The sequence below is a fragment of the Phalacrocorax carbo genome, chromosome 1 (genome assembly GCF_963921805.1).
Source record: "Phalacrocorax carbo chromosome 1, bPhaCar2.1, whole genome shotgun sequence".
Classification (NCBI taxonomy): Eukaryota; Metazoa; Chordata; class Aves; order Suliformes; family Phalacrocoracidae; genus Phalacrocorax; species Phalacrocorax carbo.
This window is the reverse complement of record NC_087513.1, coordinates 196964573-196990502: the sequence shown is the minus strand read 5'-3', so window position 1 is coordinate 196990502 and position 25930 is coordinate 196964573. Positions and strand designations below refer to the sequence as shown.

Here is a 25930-nt window from a genome sequence, read left to right as displayed (position 1 = left end):
TCTTAATTTCTGATATCAAAGTGGCCATATACAACGCTGTTGGTATTTTTTTAACATTTGAACTTTAACAATAGAGTATTTTTTGGTTTTTTTCTTCAGGGCCCGAAGGAGCACTTTTTGAACATTCTGTAGAAACACCACTTGTGAAGGCAGAAGCATTTAAACAGCTTAGGTAAGAATTTATACATAAAAACATAAATCTAATAAGTAAATGTGCTTGCTATAGGTATTCACATTTTTCTGAATGGGGACTTTCACCAGCATTTACAGAACTACTAGTAACCTTTTTCTATTTTATGTGACAAATTATTGTTTTGAAGGAAAATTATACATTGCTTTGCAATTTTGAAATATATTATGAATTATTTATTGCTGATGGTGAATATTCAAAGTCACATAAAATACTGTAGGAAGTTTTTCTGTAAACTTCTATTTTTCAATTCTGAAACACTTAAGTATGACTTTTTCTACAATAGAAGTTGCCTGTCTGCAGTAGGTCATCAACCTATAATTAGTCAAGATTTTTAGAAACTAGTATCAGTCTGAGGAAACAGACTAATAATAAAAATTTTGAAACGTCTGTATACCTAAAGAGCCGTTTGGGATGAGAAAATCGTTATGAAGTACTGTGTATGTTTCAGATCTCCTTAACTCTGGGATATAATTTCTTTGTGCATTATTCTATGTAATTTTGAGCATCCCAAATTAGTTTATAATATGTTGGTTTTGATGAGGTAATAATCTCAGTTTGCATTGCATTCATGAACATTTTATATTTCATTTTATAAGCCAGTTCAAAGAGAGTTTTGAAATTAAAGAGGGTCTCTTTAACAATTATACTTCTGTCCTTTCATACCTGGGCAGTCTGCTACTTTCAGTCATAATTTTTCTTCTTAGTGTTTCTTTTCCAGCAGGGATAAATGTTAGAGAGTAGGAGAAGATTATTAAAGCTTTCAAGAACACTGTCTCTATCTTGGTGACTGAATTTTCAGACTAAGAATGGCAAACGAGACAGAGACTATTAAGATACTTCTTTTAATTTTCTCCTTGGCATTTAAGATTTACTTAGAGTAAGATACCTGGTGCTTGCATTTGAAGACAGAATGAGCTCGAGACATTAGTTTTTACATGTTGATCTCCACTTTCAAAAATGTCTTCCTTCTACTATGGTAGAATTTGGATGTGACAGACTTTGACCAGTATGTAGGCTTCTGCATTGTAGTTAACATTGTCTGGTTTTGGAGGGTGTAGATTCATTATGTTGTAAATTTGTCTTTTCCTGTGATTATCTCAGTTTTGATAAAGTAGGACATCGAATTTTGTGATTACAAAGCCAAGAAGCTCTCTGTAAATTTAGATTGGATACATATCAATTACTTTCTGTGGTTGTTACTTTGCTTCAAATGCATCATCAATTAATAATATTTTAATAGGCTTAAAGCTAATAATTTTATCCTACAGCCATTATGCTATGTTACATTTTAAGTTCTTATCTGCACTTCATTTAAAAACAATTACACTATTTCAGACTACATACAACTATTGTTATAAATTTTTCATCCGTTTTTGAAATAGGATATAATTTGAAGGAAAACATTGAGATTAATTCAAAGTGTTTGTAAAGTTCTCCTGCCTGGAGGAGTTTACCTTGTGGCTTATCTCTTTAGCACTTTTCACCATGTCAACCAGCAGCACATGTTTTGATCTAGAATGTTGCTATGTGTTAGCAGAGCTCAAGTGCAATAGTTAAAATCCCATTCAGTTCTGTCTTCAATTAACTTAAAACAGTAGAAAGTACAGATTCTTCCAGAATTTACAGAAGTTATGCTAATAATTATGATAATGTCAAGGAAGTACCTACATGGCCACGTCAACACTGACACTTGCGACTGACATTAATATCTGACATAAATCCAGAGCTGCTAAACAGCTGTGTTAGAAGCCGAGTTAGCTTAATCCTAAGCAAAAGGCTGAATATCAGGACATGAAGCTGTGCAACGAGTACAGCACTCACTCCTGTCCTGGCTGGCCCTGAACACCTGAAGTTTACCCAGAGCAGTTCAAAATGTCTCATTCCTTCAATTTTTTTCTTCCCTGTCTTTACCACCCATAAGCAGTGTCAAGTCTGAAAGCAGAGATGGCAATGATTCCATGGAGGGCTTCTGGGGAGGACTGAGAAGGAAATGTGTTTGTCTGCAGTGCAGATGCTAAGTTAAGATGTAGACAGAGAAGAGCAATTTACGAGGCTCATGCTGGCAAAAGGTTATTTTCAAGGGTAACCTTAAACGTCAGTGTAAACAAAATTCATGCATTCTGTTGTGAAGGGGCTGAGACAAGCTTACCAGTGAATGGCAATTTTGTAATGCTTTATAAATATTCTGTTTCATTCTGCACTGTCAAATATAGGAAGCTACCTACTGAAAAGCACTTCAATATGAAAATTTAAAATGCAATTTTAAGTACCACTTTGCTGTTTTAAATTTTAATATGCTTCCTTTCCAGATTAGTGAGTATCAAGTTAGAGATAATATTAATAAGAATAAGCAAATATCCTATTTGCTCTCCTCAAGCCTCATCCCTACGCTTTCACCATCTATTACTCTTCTGCAATTTTTCCTCTATTTTCCTTCCGTAGTTGTGCTGTGCCGTGTGAATGTGATATGCTGGGTGTATGTGATACAAAGTGCCGTGGTATGCAGCATTAAATGCAAGGAATACCACTTCAAGAAAACACATCCACTTCAAATATAGTTGCGTGTTTCAAGGAGCTGACTGGAAAGCTGTTCGTGCTCGTAACTTTTCAGTTTGTGTCATATGAACGGAGGCCACATTTGTTCTCTGTCATTCAGATTTAGGGCAGTATCGCAAACAAAGCTGACACAAATGGCCTTCTGAATTACACATTCTGCTGGCTTCCCTGTCCAAATGCCAAATTTCAAGATTGACTGCTTTTCTGGAAACAAAGAGATAAGTGTGTTAGAACATATCTTTTTATAGCTAAGTAATGGAGACAGACCAATGCAATTATACTGTGGTCAGTAACTGTCTTTTCATCCTGTAATTTGAACAAAACATATAGAGTCCTTTTCAGTCTAATAGATTGAATTCATGACTCGCCCGTAAAGAAGAAGAGATTTGCTTGCACTTACTTCCATCTGGTAGGAAGAATTATAATAACAAAATCTACATTTCAAAATTGAAGCATTCCTATATTTAAAATAATATTTCCTACTTTTAAATTGCTTTTCTGGAGTTCATATCTCTACATAAGAGACCTAGTTTCCATTTACAAAATTTGTTAAAACATTAGGACATAGTGGAGACCTAAAAACAGGGTCTCTCAAGTGTAAGGATTGTCGAACAAACATTTCAATGGCATCTTACTGTCAACAAGAAGATTTGGATATACCCATGAGATATCCTCCCCAGACAAACACCACTGAGGAGGTACCTGGTTAAAATTAGCCAATTGTAATTAGTGAGAACTGCGTCTGGACTCCTACTCCTCTCTGCAATTCAGTTGCCTGATATAGTCAAGTGCCTACACAGCTTCCAGGTACAGGAGTGCTTCTTTGACACCAGCGCCTAACTACTGAGACATATCTTCTTTCCTTTGGCTTAACCTGTTCTTCTGTATGGTCATGGGTCCACAGGAGAGCAAGCAAGAGGAAGCACAAGTTAGTCTTGTGTTTAGGGCATTCAGCAGAGAACAGGAAGAAACCAGGGGTTTGCAGTTATGATTTAAAAAGTAATCCTAGAAGAAGAACCAGACGGATATGCTGACCACCAGGTTATCTCCTCTTTATTTGCTCTGTTTCTTGCTGGATTACAGTGCAAAGACTGACATTCAACCCAGGGATGGCCAGAATTCAGTTCTTTACTCCCACCAAGCTGCTCTGTAGTCTGATAAATAGAGCTAATAGGTACTGCCTTCATTCCCATGAAGATGAGAAAGGATTGAACCAATGTTTCATAATTCCTTGCTGAATAGGAATCAGTAGGATTGTATTATAGGTAATATAACATTATATATATTATTATATATATTTCATATATTACTTAGAATATTATAAAAACATAGAAAGTGTTACCTCTTCCATGGTTTTCCATGGAAGTGGTGTGTTTGGCATGTTGAGAAGTTGCCTTCATCAGGTTTCCTGGGGGCTCCCATGGACTTTAGCTGCCACCTCTAACTGGATCACAGCAAAGTTCTAATGAAAACCAGGTACTTTGCTTTCTGAGAGGAATTTAAACAGAATTACAGAAGCCCATGTTCAGACGCATAACTTGTGACCCAAAATGTAAGTGGGAAATGTGTAACACCAAATAATGGAACTAGCTGCTATAAACAGAGGCATTTTTAGCAATTGCCTAAAAGCCAGCATGTCCCCAGGTTCCATGTTAGGTACTGGAAGTAGCCTCTTCTGATATTATCCAGAGTTTCATGCCAGCACACATACCCTTTTATCCCCAGTTCTCAAATAACAATCTCTTTGTGAAAAACTAGTGTCTCAGCTTAGACATTCTTCCAGTTTCTCTGATAATTTAGAGCACTTTAGAATATTATTTAGCATATTATTCTATTCCTCCTATATTTCATATCCTTGGGTAACATGTAACCATACATAGTTTTGTCATTTTGATACTGTTTACTTCTTCTGATTTACACATCTTGCGGTTTTCTAGGGGAAAATGATGGATCAGCAAAGCTCTGTAAATCGCAAAACAATGTTTCTGAACTGAGCACTCGTATTTCCCAAACTAATGGAAAAATACTTACAAAAGTGACATCTTTCATTTATTAACTAATTGTGTATTATACATAATGAATATAATGCTCATAGATGAGTACTAGCTTTGTTCTTGTATTTGCCAAAAATGGATGTCGGACAGCCAGCAAGTGTGCCTTCTGAGCACAAATCCCATGGGAAATAATTTTTAGTACAGTCAATTTGTCATATTTTGCCAGTTCTTCAACTGAGGTTTTACATCCAAGTTCAAAAGTGATCCACATCATTCCACCCTTCTTGCATTTGAAAAGCATTATAGCAGGAATGACGTCACGGTTCCAGACAGTCAACATTTGTCGGACTATAATTATAAATATATATATAATGTTATCATTTAACATATTATTTAACAGCTTATGGCTATATTTGGAAAATATTTCAGTATTTCCCAGGGAATTAGATATATTTTAAACAAATGTATGATATTGGCATTGACCAAAACTTTAAATATATCATTTAAGAAGCATTGCTTCATATTTTAATGAAATACCTATGTCCCACACTGAAAAGCATCAAAATACAGATTTACTGGCTTGTGACTTGCATGTTATAGAATATTGATAGTTTGAGGGCATAATTATATGCCTTCTAGATATTTGGTTAAGGTAAATTACTGTACTGATGAGTTGCTGGTAAACCTCCTTATCTATATATTCAGAATAAATATGTCCCCTTTAATTTTGACTTCTGTTTGGTGGCATCCAATAGTTCCACTTTTCTTATGACTTCTACTTCTCTCTGACTCTTTATGAAGGCTTACTTTTTATCCTTTCTGTTCCCCATTCATAATATGATTTCCTTTTGCACTCAAAGCATGGATTTGCTGGAGTAAACTGTATAATAAGACAGAGAGAAAAGCTGGAAACTGAAGTTGTGGCGTTTTATGGGCATACAAATAAGAATTATAAACAAAAACTGGAAAGAGATGTATAGAAGCCAACCAGGGTAAAAACATTTGCTAAATCACTGCTTAATCATGTTTGTAATACTACAGCTTACATGCTAATTGCCTAAAAATACCATCTGACTAATTGAAATACAGTGATTTTTATTTGCATTCATTATGCAAATCAAAAGCCCAGTCAGTCAGAAGAGAATGAATTACGTAACGGAAAAGTAAGTCTACAGTTATGAGTCAGTATTTGTAAAGCATATCTGCTCCCTGACTAGTGAGATGTTTCTACTGCAATGTAATTTTATGAGACCTGGCATTAATTTGCTAGGTATAAGTTTGCATTCATATACTTTACTGCATTCAGGTTAACTAAGAACACCATCAAACACTTCTTTTGGAAGCTTAAAGAATTTCGTTCCATTCATCCAATGGACTCAAATCTATGAAAAGGCATAGTTTAAAATGATTGGATGGTACAGGATGTTTATCATGTTTATCAACTTTTCAGAAACATTTCTGACTCAGATATTTAAAAATACTTTATTAGCGAAGTCTTGGGTACTACTTCACATCTAGACTTCTTTTAAGCAGGGATTTTTCTTGGAAATATTAATCTTAAAGTGAAAAGGATTTTCCAAGTACAATCTGTTTTCTCTGTCTTGTGTTACTAGCTATTTGTGTGCACCCGTGTTCTTGCAAAATCTTGTTCATTGCAATTTAGTTTACAAACTACAGTGCTTCACCTGCAGGGCTTATATATCATTGTCTGTACGGACCATATGACCTTAGGAGATAGACTTATCTTTGCTGATTAGATCATCCTCTCTTCTGTAATTCTGAGTCTGCAGAAGGACTCTGTCCTGCTCTCACAGATGTTTCCCTCCTGAGGTAGGAGGGACGTTTGGTGACCGATGGGAACAGAGCCTCAGAACTCCTAGTGAGCCCATGTTGGCAGACAGATGTGTTGGCAGTCAGAGCTGCTCTCCTGAGCACCTACAACACGTTTCCTGTTTCGAAGGACTGCCAGCCTCTGAAGCCAGTGAGTGAGAGACATACCTCAGTAACAGGAGGAGAGGAAATCCATGCACCAATGTTAGTGGGTTTTATGCCAGATAAGATCTCCCTGAGAACACATGCCAGGTTTCTGCCTATTGTCATCACTGACTTTCCCTTAAGCCAGTCAGGTGGCTGATGTTCTTCCTAAAGCTTCAGTTTTTCAGAGATGTCACTTAACACATAAAAATCAATACCAGTTGTTTCTGCTGCTTGTATGGGACAAAGACATTTACCTGTTTTCCATAGCTGCTTATGTCAGTAGTGCAAAGGTGTGATGATTTCTACACCTACACTGTTGAACTGGGTACCTGACTATGTCAGACTGCTTGGTGAGATTGCTAAAGTGAACTTGTCATCAGTGATTACAGCATGCTCCACAAGAGCGCAGGCTACCGTGAAAATTTCATTAATGATTGTCGCAGTTATAGACACCTTGCAGATGACCACCTGAGCTCTATTTGTAAGTCTATGATTGTGCTGTCACTGGTATAAGACAGAATATTGCGCTGGGTAGAGCATCCTTTACATTATCTTTCATCTACATACCTGTCTGCACATATATCAAGGGAGCTGCGGGGGAGGCATGAAACTGGAGTCACCCACCATAAGGATGTGCATGTGGCAAACACTGAAAGAAGAAAGGGAAGCATTTCCTAATAACAGTACTTCTTCCAAGATATATTGTACATGTGCACAGTCACTACTCTTTCCCCTCTCCCTGAGCCTGTGTGTGCAGTTGTGATACTCCAGCTGTGTAGACGAAACCGATGAGAGTGTGGCACATTCAGCCACTGTATTAATGAAACACAAGAGGGAAAGGGTATGACCTGCTTGTCAGCAAAGACCTCTTCAGCTGAGTGCTTCTTTTCATGCAGAACAAGTGGACACTATGAACAGCACATACTGAAGAATTCCAGTTACTTGAAACCTTTCTGTGTTTCTGCATGTTAAAGAAAAATTTGATTGAGGTATTTAAAAGAAAGGCATGTGTCGTGGTTTAGCGGCAGCTCAGCCCCACACAGCCGTTCGCTCACTCCCCCACCGGTAGATGGGGAAGAGAATCAGAAGGGTAACGCTCGTGGGTTGGGATAAGAACAGTTTAATAATTAAAATTAAAAGAAACAACAACAAAAATGCAATGGAAATGAAAACAACGAGAAGCGCGAAACCTGGGGAGGGGGGAAGGGAGGAGAAGGGGAGTGAACCACTGAAACAAACCCCACGCGACACAGCCACTCACCACCCGCGGACCCGACACCGCACCTCCCCAAGCCACAACTTCCCCCATTAATATACTGGTCATGGTGTCACATGGTATGGAATGAACCTGCCATTGGCCAGTCGGGGTCAGCTGCCCCGGCCGTGGCCCCAACCCTCCCAGCCTCCCGCCGACGCGGGAAGCTGGACAGGTCCCTGACCCTCCACAGGGAGGAGAATTAACCCCTTCTCAGCCAAAACCAGCACAGCATGGCAAATTTCAACCTGGAAGATAATTTTATTAATATAAAGACTCATAATGAAAATACTAAGCAGACTTTTACAACAGTGATGCAAAACATATTATTATATGAGAGTAAAATTTTATAATACAATAAGTTGTTTTATACTATCATTAAAGTAATGTGAAAATGATAGTCGTGCTGGAAACATCTGTGATGTGCCAGATTCAATCACATTCACTGGGGCTTCGGACATTTTTAATTACCTGGAGAGTCAGAACATCATAAAATTGAGGTGATCGCAGAGACCTCTTTTGAATTAGCTCTGCTTACCACTCTTTATCACAACTGTCACTCTTGAGAGAAGCTTCTATTTTAATCATATCTCAGTTCTGATCTTTAGTCTTCATTCCTTTAACAACTCTGCATTGAGTGACAGTGGACAAACAAGCAAAAGCATCTCAATATTTAAGATGGATGGAGAACTAGTAAACAAATAACTACACTGTAATAATCATATCTGCTATGTTTTTGAATAGGTTATAAATGTTGTTCTAAATTGCTTTTATAATCTTTTCAAAGTACCATTAAAACTGGGCACTGTTTTATTTTCTTTTTAAGAGAACACGTAAATGCATTTGTCCTAGAACTTCGAACATTTCTTTTATATTGCTTACATAAATTAAGTTCTGTTAACCAAAACCTTGGGAACTGAAAACGTCTGTTATCCAAATCTGGCTTTGTAATTGTGCTTATGCACAGAGATCACCCTAAGCTATAAGCAGTGTTGGTGCCTGCTGTGCTTATGCTGAACAATTCCCTTGAATCCAGAATCTCATAACTGAGCTTTACTGGAATCATCTGTTGCCACTCATTTCAGACTTAGACCTGAAATACAGAACAAATGTGGAACACAGAGTATTTCAAGAAATATTATGAGAAATTTTTTATTTAAATTCAAGGAGATGAAAATATGCTGATGAACATACCAGCTGACATCTTTGGGAACAGCAAATACTCCCAACATTTAAGAATGCCACCCAAAAGGACTGGAGTGCCTCAGGGATCTGCCCATTATCCTTGATAATTTTAAGCATAAGACAAGATAAGCTAACAAAAAATAGACTTGTCTATTTAAAAATCAACCACACATCCTATACATATGGAGTAGGATTAAAAAACAAAAGCAACCACAAAAATCCTCATCTGTATCCACCCAACATTTTGGCTGATCCTAAATGATTTATTCATTGTTCATGTGTGTGATTCAGCTGATAACTCAGCACACTCTTCTGGTTACCATTCAGCTCTTACATATTCAGGCTGCATTCATACAACAGAGTCCAAACCTAGAGGACCTCTATGTGCCGAGAATAAGCAGATGCATCTCAGATGCCCATCCAGATTTAGAACTTCCCTCTCTCTGCAAGCAGGAACACCCATTCACAGTTCGTTCCTTCATTCACTGAAGTGGAAAGGGATTGTCCCACAAACCACCCACAGAGATACATTTTCAGAGAGACTAAAATAGCTGAAGCGTGGCCCCAAGGGTTTACAACTGCTCAGGCAGATAGTTCAGGTGGAATTGCTCTCAACTCATTTAGAGTGTAGCTATCTACATCAGATCTCATCACCTCTGGGTAGAAGGCAACAGGTACTGTTACAGCATATTACATTTTATCCTAACAGAGACATCTAAAATAGAACAGATTAATTTTGCCCTAGCAGTGCCTGTTTCTCTCTATTTATTTTGAAGGGTGCAAGGGGGCTCACCTATCCTCCTTACTATAGGCAACTACATTTGTTTAGAGGAATTGTGCACTTATGGACTCTGCCATGTTTGGTTAAGCTGTGAAGAAATGAAAATTCATCAAGAGAAACAAGGCCACACACTGTGCTGGGAAATGTTCAAATCCCAGAGTAAAACTTTTCCACTTGTAGCCCTATATTCCATATATTAATCTAAATTGTTAATCATAGTTTATATAACCTTGTAACTAGGATTAGCAAATGCTGCCAATTACTGGCTCTTGTTTGATATCAGGCACGAGATAATGAGTCCTTCCAAGCTAATAATTAGCTTGGAGGCCCTGGCCATGATAGAACTTTATCTTTTCAGGGAAGTCGTGACACCATCGTATTTACCTATTGTTGTTGTGTCTTTTCTTTCTAAGTTGGTAAAAACCCATAGTTGTCTTATACTCACGAAAGACTTTGAGAATTTCAAAATACACTCTTAACGTTTGCAGTGGTATCCATTTTCTGAATCTCTCTTCAAAGCCGTCTGCATTTCTTCTGCATCAAATTCAGACTTCTTTTTTATACTAATCTTAACAGTTGTGTGTCAGCCTCCCATGCTTGTATTTGCATGTATATTTATTATCTCCTACAGCTGTTCCACTGACTCCAGCAGTTCTTGTTCTGAGGGCTGTTCTGATTTTCTGTGCTGCTCTGCACCACTCATCTCCAGTGTCTTCCTGTAATTTACTTCTTTCTTAAAGCTTACAAATCTGCAAAATCGCATCAGGAAAACAGCACAATCTCGCTTTTCTTCTAATCTTGGATCATCAGATTTCCCACAGCCTGAAGCACAAGAGAGGATGAAAACTTTATATTGCTTGTGCTTTTCTTTCATGGAGTTCTTAACAAAGAAGTCATTAGTGGAACACAGTCCAGTTTGGTTTTCTTTGGTCCTTCAGCTCTGATGTTGCAATGCTTAAAATTTAGGCACCCTGACTGAGCACTAGAACAAGTAACTAGAACAAGACTTGACTCCATATCCAAGCTGTTTGAGTTATGAGATTGTAATAAGTCCATGGATAAAATAATTTAAATATAGATACTTGGATAAATGGATACATTTATCTACAGGCAAATGAATTAATCCATAGAATCTGATTAATTATGATTTTATTTCTATCCAATGATTGTCTAATGTGAAACACACAGGGTCTAAGAATCCATTACTTCAGTGGCTCAAGATTCTATAAGGTCATTATAAGATTGTTTTAGCCTTAGAAAATGCATTCCCTGTAGGTGACTTATGATTAGTTGAGCCTAGTGAGTATTTCAGATGTGACTTCTTGGTTTCTCCATTCCACCAAGTGGCTTTTCATTAAATACTGACTCCATTGGTATCGGTGGGATTTTGTCATTTCACTGTGGCTCCCCTTCATTCCAGCCAGGCAGAATAAGCCCAGCTATGTCATGTATAACGACAGCTCCTTCCCGAGAGCTGGCAGAAATTGATAATTGATTTAATCTTGTTTTTATTTTCCAAAAGGAACTATTTTTTTAAAAGAATCCTGCAGCAATATTATACCCACCGTACAAAAGTCCTGTACTGCTATTAGTAGCCCTCTTGTAACAACTGCTAGTGTTTCACACATTACGACTGTGAGTATATTTATGTAAATGTTAAGAACATTATTGTCCCAAGAAAGAAGGCTACCAGAAAAAGCAGACCCTACTACATCCTTGTGTTATTATTTCAGAGTAGCTCTGCTGTTATTGAAGTATTTGGGGTGTTTCAGTGCATTACAATGTGCACTTGTGTCTGTTTTTTAGAGGTCAGAGATGTTACAAACTGCCAGCAAAGCCCAGCACATTTTGAGACTTTCCCAAGTCACTGGGGACAAAATGATAGACCTTCCAAAATGACATTTTCATTAATGCATTTAAGCAATAAGCAAAGAGGCTCAAGAAAAATGTGACTTTAAAAATCAAATTACAACAAATTGCTCCATTATTTTATGGTCTCTAAATTGCAACATAATGCCACTGAAGATTTTTTTTAAAAGCTTCAGAATTACTAGAAAAATGAGGTACTTTATGTACAGCTGCTTCATTCCAGCCAAATAATTTTTCTTTAGTGCTGTTCCTATGTATGTACACTTGCCTCTAAACAGACACCCGCATAGTATGTTTCTCTGAATTAAATTGTACCCTATTTATTTTCTTCTGATATTATCAGACAATTTTTTCTGTATTTTCACAAGATGGTGGTGATCTTTTTTTATTACTGGCACAGTAACTTTATTTTGGAGAGGTGCTAGCCTTGGCATACTTAAGTTGAAAGTACAGTTCTAATATTAAGCTGTATCTTGTGCCACTATAAGTTTTCCTGTAAATTTGTCTGCAATGAAATAGCCAGATGCACTTGGAAGAAACTGCAGAAAAGTTATTTTTTAATTTTAAATAATTGTTATTTAATTTTGATTCATTAAAAATATACTACATACTACATTTTGTTGTGGCATAAATAATAACTTGGGATTCAGTGTAAGGGAGCTGTAGATATTGACACTAGTCTCACTGAAACAGAATATGTGTCGTAATGCAGACAGCTCCCAGGAGCAATAACCCTTGGAAAATGGTTTCTCTGAACTAACCTACAAAAATTGGGATGATGTTATATAACCATTGACCAACTAATGGACTTGACAGGGGAAAATGGATGCTGCTTTTCAGTCAAATTTTTTTTCATTATAGTACCTTTAGTTTAACTCAGTGAAGCTCAGACTTAGAGTATCAAAGTGAATGGAAGAAATATGAAAGACAGCATCATCCAGGTACGAAGCAATTACTCCACCTTTAAATGAAGAAACTCAATATGTGTGATGCAAAATGGGACATTTTAGAAAGAAAGATCAGTCAGCAGTTGAAAGATTTACAATAGTTACGTCAAATCAGAATTTTGTGCCAAGATTTGACTAAGTAACTGCTATATTTCCATTACTGTGCAGAAACTGATCAGGGAAGAAGATTTAATGACTCATTAGTATTTTGTATTTTTTGACATTCAGTAAGAGCTATCAGAGGTTACTGTTGAATACTAATACTTCCATGTCCTTAAGATATACATGGTTGTTGGAAGATGCTGTGAAACTCATCTTTCCAGTTTGCAAGAAGATGTAATTTTAGGAGCCATTCCAAATAAAATAATTTTAGAAAACAAAACAGAAATGTGGCATATACCAAGGCTGAGATCTCAGTCCTGTTGTTTTGTCCTTCTTCACCTTTGGACCTGCTGGCTAACAACCAAAAGCTACAAGGCAGAACACCAAGATCCATAGATTTGGGTGATCATATTCTTCTTACTACATCCTGATCGCCCTCCCCACTTGCCTGACCTCAAAACAGCAAGCTGCTGGGAGAGAAGTGAATATGGGTGGGAGTTGGCAGCTGGCATTGGTGTGTGCCTGCTGCTCACTATCCACCTCTACAACTCTAGCTTAGTTTTGCTCAGCTTGTGTCAACAGGAATCCAGCTTCCTCATAAAGAGAGAATATGGTTTGAAATTCTGTATATTGGACCATAAATAAATGCTGTCAATCTTTTTTTCCTGTGTAAGTAGTGCATGCTCTGGCTATGGTTTACTCTCTTACAGTGTCTAGCTGCATTGCCAGTGAATTAGGCTGCTTTCAGACTAATCAAAAAGCCAATAGACTCCTATTGCCTCTTAAAAGTTAACATGCATTCAAAGAGCAGAGCTGAAAGCAGACTCCTACAGAGAACCAAAGCCAATTAAGCCCACAGAATCCTCTAGGTCACTTTTTTGACTTTCAAGGCATTAGTTCCTTGACAGGTTAAAGATTTTCCTTTCCCCCCCCTTTTTCCTCATGTTTTTTTTTCTCCTTCATTTCTTACCTTTTCTATTCTTCCTCTGCTCCATGACCTCCAATCACTGTCTACTTTAATTTCTGTTCCACTTCCGTCTTTCCAAAGTCAGACTTGAACTCAAGGGCAGGTGTTCATGGCAAGACTCCTTTCTGCACACTAGAGGCATATGAGGATTTCTTTCTTACTTAACAATGTGAAAAAAAAGCTGTTTTGGTTATGTGCCAACAGCATCTGATGCTCTGATCCCCATTTCCACAGCCTGTCCCCTGTGCCACCTCAGTGCTTCTGCATCTTTATAGACTGTAATAAGACCTGTAGCCATTGCTCTCCTAACTCTTCTTGTTTCTCTCAAAGAAATAAAGTAGGAACGAAAAGCTATATTTTTTCATAATCTCAGGAAAAGACGAGCCCAATCTTGGAAGTACACCTGCACAGGCAGAGTTGCACAGTACTCACTTTCACAGGAATGCAGGCTTGCAGGATCACATCTTCAGTGTCATAACCAGCAACCTTATTGAACTCACTGTGATGGCTTTATTTGGCCTTGGACCAGTTTAGTCAAAGCATTTAATTTTTTTAAATGTTTTCTAACTCTGAGAAGTCATAGAGGTTGTTCACTGAGAGGTGGGCCAAACAGCCGTGTATTCAGAAGAGTGGGAGACATCCTTATCAGGTTTGATTTTAGCATCTTCCTGAAAGTTCAAGGGAAACAAGAACAATATGCAAATACACACCAGTGGAGAAAGTACCATTATTCCAGCTCCAGCTCTTCTGAGTGACATTTTCTAGATCTCCTTTATTTTCTTCATATTCTTCAATCCTTTCTCTAATACTATATTTCCCATGCATGTTCCTGTATCAATGCCTAGGAAAAATGTGAAGCACCATCTTCAGTCCTACGAAGTCTAAACAGCAGAAAGAAAGAGGTGTGGGATCTTTCACTATCTTCTGCCCCTTCATATGACTTTCTTCTTAAATCAAACTTTAATATAGATATTTAGTTGGCCCTTTTTCATGGTTCCTGTTATTTTAATTATACTAAAGCACTATGGGAGGAAGACTGAGCATATTAGAGAAGTGGAAGTGATGGATTAGATTTTATGAACCCTCTCAAAAATCAGTACCAGAAAGCTTTGTGAAAAACTTTTAATGAAAAGGCATTATGAACTATCTAGGTTCTGCTTGGATGCACCTCATGTTCTTTCACAAAAAAAATCCCCAACACATAGGTGAACACCAGACCAATATCTTATTAATGTCCTAAACAAACTGAAATAATCTGATGTAAAGTAAAATAAATCAAGTTCAGTATATTTGATATTTTATTTTCTCCTGTGTACAAGGGCCCTTTTTGTAATTAAATCTGAGTCAGGGCTAAAATACATAGGTGTTTCTCTTTTACTGATACAAGAACATATTTAACTCAAATACTTAATACACTTTACACTGCTAAATTCCTTATTATACTTTTAACACTTTAATGCCAGCTTTACTTTTCATAACATCTTCTCTGTATGGTAAAACTGACCAGGCTATTTTAACCAAAAAGCAAGGGAAAAAAAAGCATTATCTGTATGTATGTATGGGCACACTGGTTGTTGGGTGCACCACAATTTTAGAGGCAGTGTCCTTCTACTTGTCCAGTCCACTTACAGTAACCCTGGTCTTCCTCAGGTAGGTGCTGGAAGGAATGCATACATTTGGGGAACTTTTATCTAAAGTCATACCCAGGAATTCTGTCCCTATTGAATTCAGGAGAGATACTGACTCATAAGATGGAAAGGATAGAAAGTGGCCAGAAAGGAGGAAGAAACTATTCGCCAAATTCATGAAAGCAAGCTCGTTCCTCTGTCCTGCTCTAAGAGTCAAGCAATCCCACACTGCAGTAGGAAACCTAGGCTCCAGAAGACTGTGGTGCTCTTTCTGCAGTACTAAAACCAGCTTTCTAATGCACTGTGGTACTTACAAGATCAGCAAGGTATCTTTCCATCTCCTGCCAGAACAGGATAAAATAAGAGATCAATATTCCTGCAGCATGCACTGGGTGAGAAGGGACATTCAAAGTCAAGGTTCAGCTCAGCTGCTTCTTTAACACAACCACAGCAGGTTGTCACTCCTCTCACAGCCAGCTGAGCAATTTCTGGTGATCTGGTATTTCCACGAGTTAGTAACAGGCTAACATGCTAGGGTGGGAATCTCCAAGCCTATAGGTTGTTGGGACAGTTTCAGATCCAGAACCTGGATGCTGTCCAGATTCCCTCAGAGACTTTCACACAGTCCTTCATAAATTATTCTGCACATCTTAGCACCAACTTTCTTTGGCAGCCAGCCAAGACAGTATAGTCGACTTCAAGAACAAGGAAGAAGACAGCAATAAAAATATTATCTTTCTTGTAATCGGTTGATTTAGTTTCAGTGGACCACTGTAGGACCAATAGCCAACACGTGACAAAGCTGTGAAATATCAGCAGGAACCACTTACTCCCTGACCTTTCCCTGCCCTTCATTAGCTGAGACACTGCAGTTTCACTGCGCTTTGCCAACAAACCTCCAGGTGTCTGCAGGGATCAGAGTGAGGGAGAGCAAGGCCAAATACCTACTCTGCAAGTGGGCCTAGGTATAGTTTCTATTGCTTCACGTTCCGCGGATATGTCTACATGACTGTTTTAGTTTAACATTAGGAACATGCTTTTGAGGGAAATCTCCCAACTGCCTGAGCTCCCCAAATCTTGGTTCTCATTGTGGACTGTTTGGGACACATGAACAGGATTACATTTGGATTAAATTAACCTGAAAGCTATGCTCTCCTGGAGAATGCCTAACATGCTCCAACCTTTCTGGGCATCCAGTCTTCAGGGTCAGGCAACAACTAGTCCAGAGTACTTCTGAGAACACATATAACGGGGGTGTCAGGTCCTTGGCATCAAAAGTTGTACATCCTGATCAATTCCTCTTGCACCACACCACTTGCTAAAAGACCCCTGGCATAGCTACCTCAGTACCTAGAAGCAACTCCTAAGTACAGAATCCATCTTCCCAAATGAGATACAGGCTGTGACAGATGTCTCATTTAGGACAGCACATTACATAGATTAATTCCTCTAGATGATAAAGATCCTCACTCCATTCTGTTAAATGTAATTTATATGCCTGTAATTTAAAAAAAAAACAAAAAGGTATCGTGACTGGTAACACTATATTCCCTCATCATTCTACTGCCTGAATTCCAACAAACACTAAAACAGGATGAAAAACTCTTAAGATAATAAACTTTTGTCCTCTGAGTGTCCATGTACCCTCCGGCATTTGCAAGGAAATTGAGTTCTTGTTTTGCCAAGACTTTTGAGGGATGCTTGTCAACATTTTGCTCAGCCCAGCCTACTCTCTTCCTCCTTTTATTGCCTAGGGAATAGATCTTGAAACTTTCTTATCAGCCATTATCTGGACACAGTCGTGTATCTTCTTCGTGACTGACCAAATCATTCACAGTGCAGAGCAACTTCCTCCCATCATCTGTTCACTGATACACAAAAAAAGACCACATTTTGCTTTATTAATGTCTATTTAAAACACCAGCAGTGTTAGTAATTGCAGTACTCTGTTAATATCTTTCTGAGACACCCTGAATTCATGCAAGTATCTCCACCAGTCAGCTCTTCTGCTACGGCAGTTCTGTGGTACCCAAACCCTTAAGCATACAGAAGTTCAAATCTGCTCACCAGTGACAAACTGGAAGTGCCTCACAGCCAGGACCACTGAAAAATTCTGGGTGACTTAAGGTCAATGTCTAAGAGGCTGAGGAAATCACAGGTCTTCAGACCAAGTGGGGACTGAGAAGGGACAGTCGAAGTCAAGGTTCAACTCGGTGGCTAGGCACTAGGTGCCTCTTTCCCTTTTATTATGTCTGGACTTGAGGCACTAGACCTTTCAATGCTGTATGAAGAAATATATAACTAGTGTTACTGAATGTTGTCTTTCCTAAAGTCTCACACATAATTGTTCCAGAAGGCTTTAAAATCACTGCTTAAGCATCACTGCAGTTTGCATTGCAGGAAGCTGCAATGACTTAATTAGGTAAATCTACTCTTAGTTAATCTAGAAATAGGACCTGTATAAACAGCAGAAATTTAGTATTGTGATTAATATAGCAAATGTAATTCTGCCATGTAATTTAAATTATATGTAAGTCATATCATAAATCTGTAAATGCTTCCGAAGTCTGTAGGCTTCTTGCCAGCATTAATTTTGGTAGAAAGAAAGCAATATTTCTCCAGCATTTGATTGCTTTTCAAACTCCGGGCCTGATATGCTCTTCAAAAATCTCTCCCAGTCAGCCGTCTTGTAATATTCAATAGAGCTTAAAAATAAAAATTTTTGCTTACATATAGGTTACTTACATACATTAAATACAGAAAAACCTGAGCTATTTCAGTGTTTATAGCTTTTTGCTAAAACAAAGGCAACAGTTGTATTCAACTGCCTTGACACTGACTTATGAAAAGATATTAAACTTTAAATATTCACAATACAAACTTTGATCAATTTTTCATTATATAATGCACAAAAAATATGCATTGGAAAATAGTCCCATGAAGCAGACCTCCCATGTAAATCATTCCAGGAAAAACTGATTTTCAATTTCATAAAAGTGTAAATCTAAGAATCTAAACCAAAAAGTCATAGAAAAGTTTTTAAATCACAAACACTGCATAATAAAGATTACTAATACTATGTTAGATGCCTGATGCAGAACAGACTTGTACTCGTGGCCTTGTACTCAGCATGACCGTGACAGAAGTTTGTGCCATCTCAGAGTCATGGGAAAGGCACCAAACTGTTTTATGGATAAGGTCCTAATATGCAGCTATGATGCAGTTATCCATTGTTAGGAATTTAAATTATCAATTTGGAGTTTAAACTAATTGAAGGTGACTAACCCAGGAGATGTTGGGGAGAGGCAGATCATAGAAACATTGAGTCATAGCATGGTTTGAATTGGAAGGGACCTTTGAAGATCAAAGAAGATAGAATCTCCTGTTACCTCTGGCCATCAGTGATAAGCCAATATTGCCTGAGTTATTTTCAGATTTGGGGATAAAAGATGAAGTTTCAGTGACTCTGCTCATATATCATGGGTTTAGGTTTTAAGACATCAGCTGGATTTAGCTTCTTCAGAACGCTAAGATACAACTGAAGTTTCTCACAAGCACAAACTGACTGCTTTTAAATTCTAGTTTTAATGAACTGCAAAAAAAAAAGGAGGAACTGAAGCAGTCTGAGTAAATGAAACCCATCAGACACCTAAACCAGGTTTCTGTGTGAAATAATTTCATTCCTTTAGCATGTGACTGGCAGTCAATGTCTAGACTCACTATCTGATGCATACCTAGTAAAGAATGTCCTGGGGCATAGTCCTCAGCTCATCCGGATTGGTGGCCACTGAGCATGCGTGGAGCCAACACAGCATCTGCTGGGAGAGTGTGCGCGTAACATGGATGTAAATTCAACTGGGACCACCGATTGATTCATTTTCTCTAGCCTTAATATTCACCTGTTTAATGTTGGCTGATGGTGTAAAATTCAGGCTGGTGTCATCAGGAAGGGTAAGCCAATATCCAGGATCCTGTGGTGTTCCCAGTGCCTCCAGACGAAGCAGTTCTAGGCAATGGTCACAAGCAGCAATGTAATAACTAGCTTATTGCTGAGCTTGGGCTTTTTCTTTTCTTTTCATGATTTTTAATTAGTAATTCTATCCCTGCTACTTATTGTGGAAATGATACCAAAATTCTGAAGAAACAAAGCCTTATCTCTTTGGAAAATAAAAATCATGAAACCTGCACAGCTGACCCGACGAGGTGATTGCTTAGATAATACAGTACCTTCCTGCCATCTTGTGGCACTGTAGGGTTTGCAACTTTGTTATATTGTATAATTTTTATTTCAAACAAAGTTACTGGTTTTTAAGTTTCAGATGCCATGTAGTTAAACAACACACACACACACACACACACACACACACACAGAGTGAAATCTTGGTCCGACAGATAGCTGTGCCAAAAATTTATTGATTAAAACACTTCCAGACTGCACTAATTGTGTTCATTTCAATGTTTTATTATATCAAAAATGAAAATAAGTTCAAACTGAGGAATGTAAAAATGGGCTTCAGTTTTAAAGAATAAATTACCATTGTACTGAAATAATCTGGAGTTATCGCTGAAATAATACCTTGCATTTGTATTATGAATTCATCTATATTTTTCATTTGGGATACTTTGGTGTTTCTAAATAGCTACCTCCTTTTTCAAATCTGCCTGAAGGAAAAAGACGCGGCATCTTTTATATGACTTCAGGCAAGATCCTTCAAGTGCTTGTTCAAAGTTTACTTATTTTTAAAAATAAAGGAATATATGAGAATGTGCTACTGTCAGATTTCCCACTCCTTCTTTTAGGCTGGAATCACCGACTCGATCTTTGAGCATGGATGCACCACGAGGAATTAATATCAAAGCGCAAGCTGGGAATATTGAAGCTCTTTCCCAGATGGATATCAAACTACACAGCAGTGATGGTGTGGTGAGTACAACCCCTTCTGTTTCCATAACTATGGTTGATCTTGCTGTCTGAATATAAGTAATAACTTCAAGTCTTTTTTCAAGTTCTGTTAATATAATTCCTCAGATTTTAGGAGACGGGATATTAAAATTAATGGTGCCAATAATAAGACTTTTATTTATGGGTCAGATTAAATCATAGTACCAATTGACATAATGTTGTTATTAGCCTAGAGAAACGCTTTCGACTAAAACTCTGAGAGCACTCAGCTCCCTAGTAGCACAGTGATGCCCAGGCACCCCAGTGGGGTCCTTGGCCTAGAGGTGAACACTCAGTCCCAGAACTGCTAAATTAAGGAGTGAGGACCTGCATACATCGAGAGCTGCAACAGCACACGACATGCAGCAGCCTATTTATCCCCTCTGCAAGGCTGTATGGTGCCAGTTCTTCCACAGAGAAACTCCAGACCAACGCGTATGTCCATCCTCAACCAGCTGGCACAGCTGCAAGGCTTCAGCACTGAGGCCAGGACAGACCTGGGTCCAGCAGCAGCAGCAGCGCCCACACCCCTCTGTTCAGTGTAGGGTCAGCGGCCCTGCCTTGTATTATAGAATCAGCATGGTTTGGGTTGGAAGGGACCTTAACGATCGTCTACTTCCAACTCCCCTGCCACAGGCCGGGACATCTTCCTCTAGACCAGGTTGCTCAAAGCCCCATCCAACCTGGCCTTGAACACTTCCAGGGACAGGTCAACTTCTCTGGGGAACCTGTTCCAATGTCTCACCATCCTCACAGTAAAGGCCTTCCTAACACACACTGCCAACTCATATTCAGTTTTTCATCCACCAATACCCCCAAGTCCTTCTCCACAGGACTACTCTCAATCCACTTGTCGCCCAGCCTGTATCCATGTTTGGGATTGCCCCGACCCAGGTGCAGGACCTTGCACTTGGCCTTACTGAACTTCATGAGATCTCTGCTAAGGAGAAGGATGGGCACTAGCTTATCTCTCCCCTGCTCCAGTGTCTGCCAAGAGCCTAGGCCTCAGAGCAGCTTTGTATATAAAAAGTCTGGGTAGAAGGCTATTCTTAAACCACTGTCGAGACTAAGTCAAGTTGGTTTATGGCATGCTATTGCATTATTATCTCTAACAAGCCCATTTGTTCTGCTTTCTCCCATGCAGCTTCTGCTCGATGCTGAAACTGTACGACTGCCTAAATTGCCTGAGGGTACAAGGGGTGGATCCGGTATTTCTCAGGGGCTTTACGAAATCTGCGTGTGTCCGGATGGAAAACTCTACTTGTCAGTGGCCGGCGTGGGCTCCACCTGCCAAGAATACAGCCGTGTCTGCCAGTGAGGCACCAGAAAAGGCCGCACACCCCCTTGCTAGTCTGAGTTTTATATTATTGCTGAAGAGCATTACCGAAAGCAGAATTTTCAGAATTTTAAAAACAAAGTACTTCAGTTTAGGAAACTAATCTATAGCTACAATTCTGGACTACAGGGTGAAAGAGGAAGAGCACAAATGACATTTCAACTTCAGAAGAATGACTTGAATCAAATAATATGTTCTGTCAGTAACACTTTGAAAACAGCCTTAAAGAAAGCATTAAAAAAAGGAATATGTTTCCTTGCTGAACTTTTATTCAGTCAGATGATTATGTCATTGTTAACATTTTTGAGCTCCATGGTTTTTTTCTCTCACTATATGTAAACACTTACTGCATTAGTGGGTGAAATAAATTGAGGGAACTACTTTAACTAGTTGCTAAGACAGAGCATTATTTGGGCAATTCAGAAAGTGCCAGCAAATGGTCTATGCAATTTTGTTCTTGCAATAACACAAGATATGAAAAATGTGGTATTTGTATAAGTTCTGTGTAAAAGGTGTTAATTTGCTAATAGCTTTCTATTTTAATTTGGCAACATATATGCTGATTTGCTTATTACTGAGATTCACATAAAAATAACTAACACAAAAAGCTCCAGGAGTCATTTAAACCTCCCTGCATCTCAAATCTGTTCACTATACAACAGAGAAATATGTTAGTGTATTTTCTAATAGCAATAGTTTGTTGAACTGCCTGTACCATTATACTCATTTAAACCTTTTTATATTTTAGGACATGCTAATTCAACAAGGCAATTTGCTCTGCCAGCAGGACTAGTAAAAAGGAAAAAATCCTTAATATGGCTCCAGATTGTCTGACACGAGGAACTGTTTGGGTGGTGGGAAAAAAACTGCAGCCCACAGGATTCAATTGAAAGGACTATTTAATTACCATCTGCAGCTGTTGACTGATATTTCTGATCCTGTCAGAGTAGAAGCCCATCACAAACGGAGAGAGTAAAACTACTCTTTATTATTTTTTACATTAGGACTTTGGATACAAAGCAAATGGTCACCAGAGTTGACAAACCATTTATTGACCTTGTAGAGAAACACAGCTGCAGACCCATTCCCCTGTACAGTGTTGCACTGAACACAAATAAATTGTTTGCACACCTCTGGGTAGCAGATTTGTATTTAATAGTCTGTTGTTTAAAACTAGTGGGTTTTTAACTCCTTTGATGGTCTTTTGTATATACTTGATGATATTATTACCCAGGTAGGAGCTGCTATCACATAGTGCCTTGGTGTCTATTTACAGAAAGCTTTTTAACCCATACTCGTTTTTAAACCACAGAATGTCCATCCTTTAGAGAAGACAATAATCATCCTTAAAACAGGAGAAACAAAAGAATGACTAAGATGATGCCATTTTTTAAACTTGCTACTTCAGCTAGCTACTACAAGCAAAGAAATCGCACACTCAGTTATGAACCCAGATACCCACAGAAGACTGAGTTGAGAAAGAGCCCCCCGTTAACTGGATCCGCTATTATTGTGGTAAAGCCCTGGGTAGTCTCTGCCTCAAGGGTTGCCTTTGTAATGTATGCAATGAGTCTAATGGACAAGACTGAAATTGCCCTTCCTTAGCCAGGTGGAGCCCTCAGCATTCATCAAACTAGAAGAAGAACAACAGGAAAAGCAGGAGACGTGCTTAAGCTGAGCTTCGGGCAAAGAAGCCAAGTGAATCAAGGTCTCCCATGTTATTTAGAGAGTGCTCTGACTGCTAACATATTGCCCAAGGGAGAAGTAGGAAGCCACACAGCTTCCATTTCTGAAATTCCCTTTTCCTGGGCTTAGACATCTACCTTCAAGTGTGAGTCCAGGGCTGTTGGCCCTAAAGAGAAGACAGTATATCTCTACAACTGTATCTCTCAACTATAGCTCTCTACAAATAAGCCTTAGCTGAGGTAGGCTTTAACAGAAAGCTGTCTTCGGCTTTAAAGTCAGTTTAGGTGGTTCCAGCTCCATGTGCAAAGTCTGCAAACCAAATTATGAGCAGACTTAGCTCAATCATTGGATAGAAAGTATGAGTATTAAAGGACAGCAAATTCCATTCCAGGTGTCAGATACTTGAAAACTGCTGCTACAAGTAACCTGGAGGGCTGTAATGTCTACAGTCTTTTATAAATGTAGTACAACAGCAAAACTGGGACTTCAAGTCTCTAGAGAATTCAGCCACTATCTAGTTTCAAAGGCATTTGAATTACCATCATACCTCTGTTTCTGACATTAAGGAACATATGCCCACTTCCACGTGGTACCAAACTACTAATTCACCTAATCTAATCCCTAAATGTTAGGCAGATACTGTAAATAAGTACATTAGTTACAATCTGCCTATTCTGCTGACATAGCACTTTATGTTATGCATTTTAAGCATTTTCAAATGTGACTTGCCAGCTAATACAGCACAAGGGGTTGAATCCAGGCTTTCCTTGTATCACAAGGGTAACATAACCCCTAAACTACTGGGTATTTGGAAGACACGTCTGTTGCAACTTCGTGCATTGAAGTTGCTCGATTTCAGTTAACATTTTTACAAAGCTGTGGTATACAGCTAGTAAAATCAGGGTGCAGTTCCCTGGCTAGTGACACGACTAAGCATTATGGCACCTCAGTCAGACATTGCAGTAACTACTGCCTTTCTTGTGGAGGTAATCCCTTTGGGCTTGCCTCAGTTCATAGGTGAGTTCTGAGTAGTACAGAAAACTAAACAGGTCTGCTGTACCCCCAGCTCTGCCATCATCCAAACCACAACCTGGCCCTCTCCATTGCTTAAACTTCATCTTCTTTTTGTTATGCTACAAAATTGACATTGAACATATAGTTGCATTATGTAAGTTTTGCAGGTTTTTTAGAGCACGGATGGCAACTTCTTGTTACTGAAGAACTTTTTTGGGATTTTTTTTTTTTTAGTTGTGGTTAGTTGACCATCAAAGTTTATGCTAAAATTACCAGTGTAATCAGGTGATGCTATAATATGAATTGTTGTTAATCTCAATGTAGTTCATACATCACTAAATTATCTTTTTTTATATCTCCGTGTGGCTGTCTCTCCATCTCTCTCTAATACTTCAAAATTATTGTTTCTACTTGAATCAAACTTCAGTAAATAGTTACAGGTTAACATAAAATTATGGCACAGGAAAGTTAGAATATGCACTTCTCCAGTTTATTTTCAAAAATGTTAACCAAATAGTGAAAAAAAAATCCCACTACCCAGCATAGTGACCTGTACTGTTTCCCCCCTCCCCCCCAAAAAAAAATAATTATTTGCAGCTGTTCTTGTAACTGGTTGGGATTGTTACACAGTGGAAAATTAAAAATATCAAAATGGTAGTAAAACTTTATTGGTGATTGCCCAAACACAACCTTGTTTGTTTCCATTTCACAGTCCTTCAGTATTGACATCTATCTTTATGTAACTTTATGCGAAAAGAAATTGCAAGAATTAACTGAAAACTGAGTTCCTGAATAAACTTTATACATTTTTAAAAGTCTGCTTCTCCTTTTATGTTCAAATGAAACAGCTTAAATGAATGTTTTCATTTTTAAAACAAAATGATCTTTCCAAGACTTTAAGAATGTGACATGTACATTATGTAAAAATAGGAATGAAAATCTTAGCCTCAACTAAAAATTTACTTTGCAGAATTTAGAAAATGCTTTACAATTAGGTTTTATTGGGCATCTAGAATTTCTTTGTCTTCATCTGTAGGAGATGAAAGTAAGCAAAAAATTATGCCAGTGCTACTGAATTAATCATCCTGAAAGCAAACCAAAGAAAAGATAAACAGTTTTGGTGAAAAACTAATTGACAAATACCTCCATGTGACAAAAATGTGTGTCTTCTTCAAATGAAAACATCTACATTGACTGTGAAGTTTAATTATTTTTTAATTATTACTTCTGCCTTTGTTCCACAATACCAATCCAACCATCCTCATATTCAGATCCAGCAACAGGAAATCCCAAAGTTGGTACTACCCTCCTTTACTTTAACTGGAGCAATTACAGTAGATTTTAATTAAAGCCTCATTTAAAGCAACCCAAGTACCAAGTGAATGAAATCCTTATACTAATAGTTCTTAAATCCTAGTTTGCAAATCACCATAATAACTTCGAGGATTATTTGAGTACGAATATTGTGAAACTGTGTTTCTTTATAGAATAAACCATT

At 38.2% G+C, this 25930-nt stretch overlaps 1 protein-coding gene across 8 annotated transcripts in view; it reads left to right on the top strand.

The window, feature by feature from the left end:
• SGCG (sarcoglycan gamma) overlaps positions 1–25247 on the top strand; it is a 144729-nt gene extending 119482 nt beyond the window's left edge. For all 8 annotated transcript variants that reach the window (XM_064441152.1, XM_064441151.1, XM_064441150.1 and 5 more), the window contains 3 exons: positions 100–172; positions 20255–20378; positions 21541–25247. In XM_064441152.1, coding sequence (XP_064297222.1) covers positions 100–172; positions 20255–20378; positions 21541–21714 — 371 coding nt within the window. In that variant the 3' untranslated portion in view covers positions 21715–25247. The remainder of the gene's footprint in view (positions 1–99; positions 173–20254; positions 20379–21540) is intronic.
• The last annotated feature ends 683 nt before the right edge of the window (positions 25248–25930 follow it).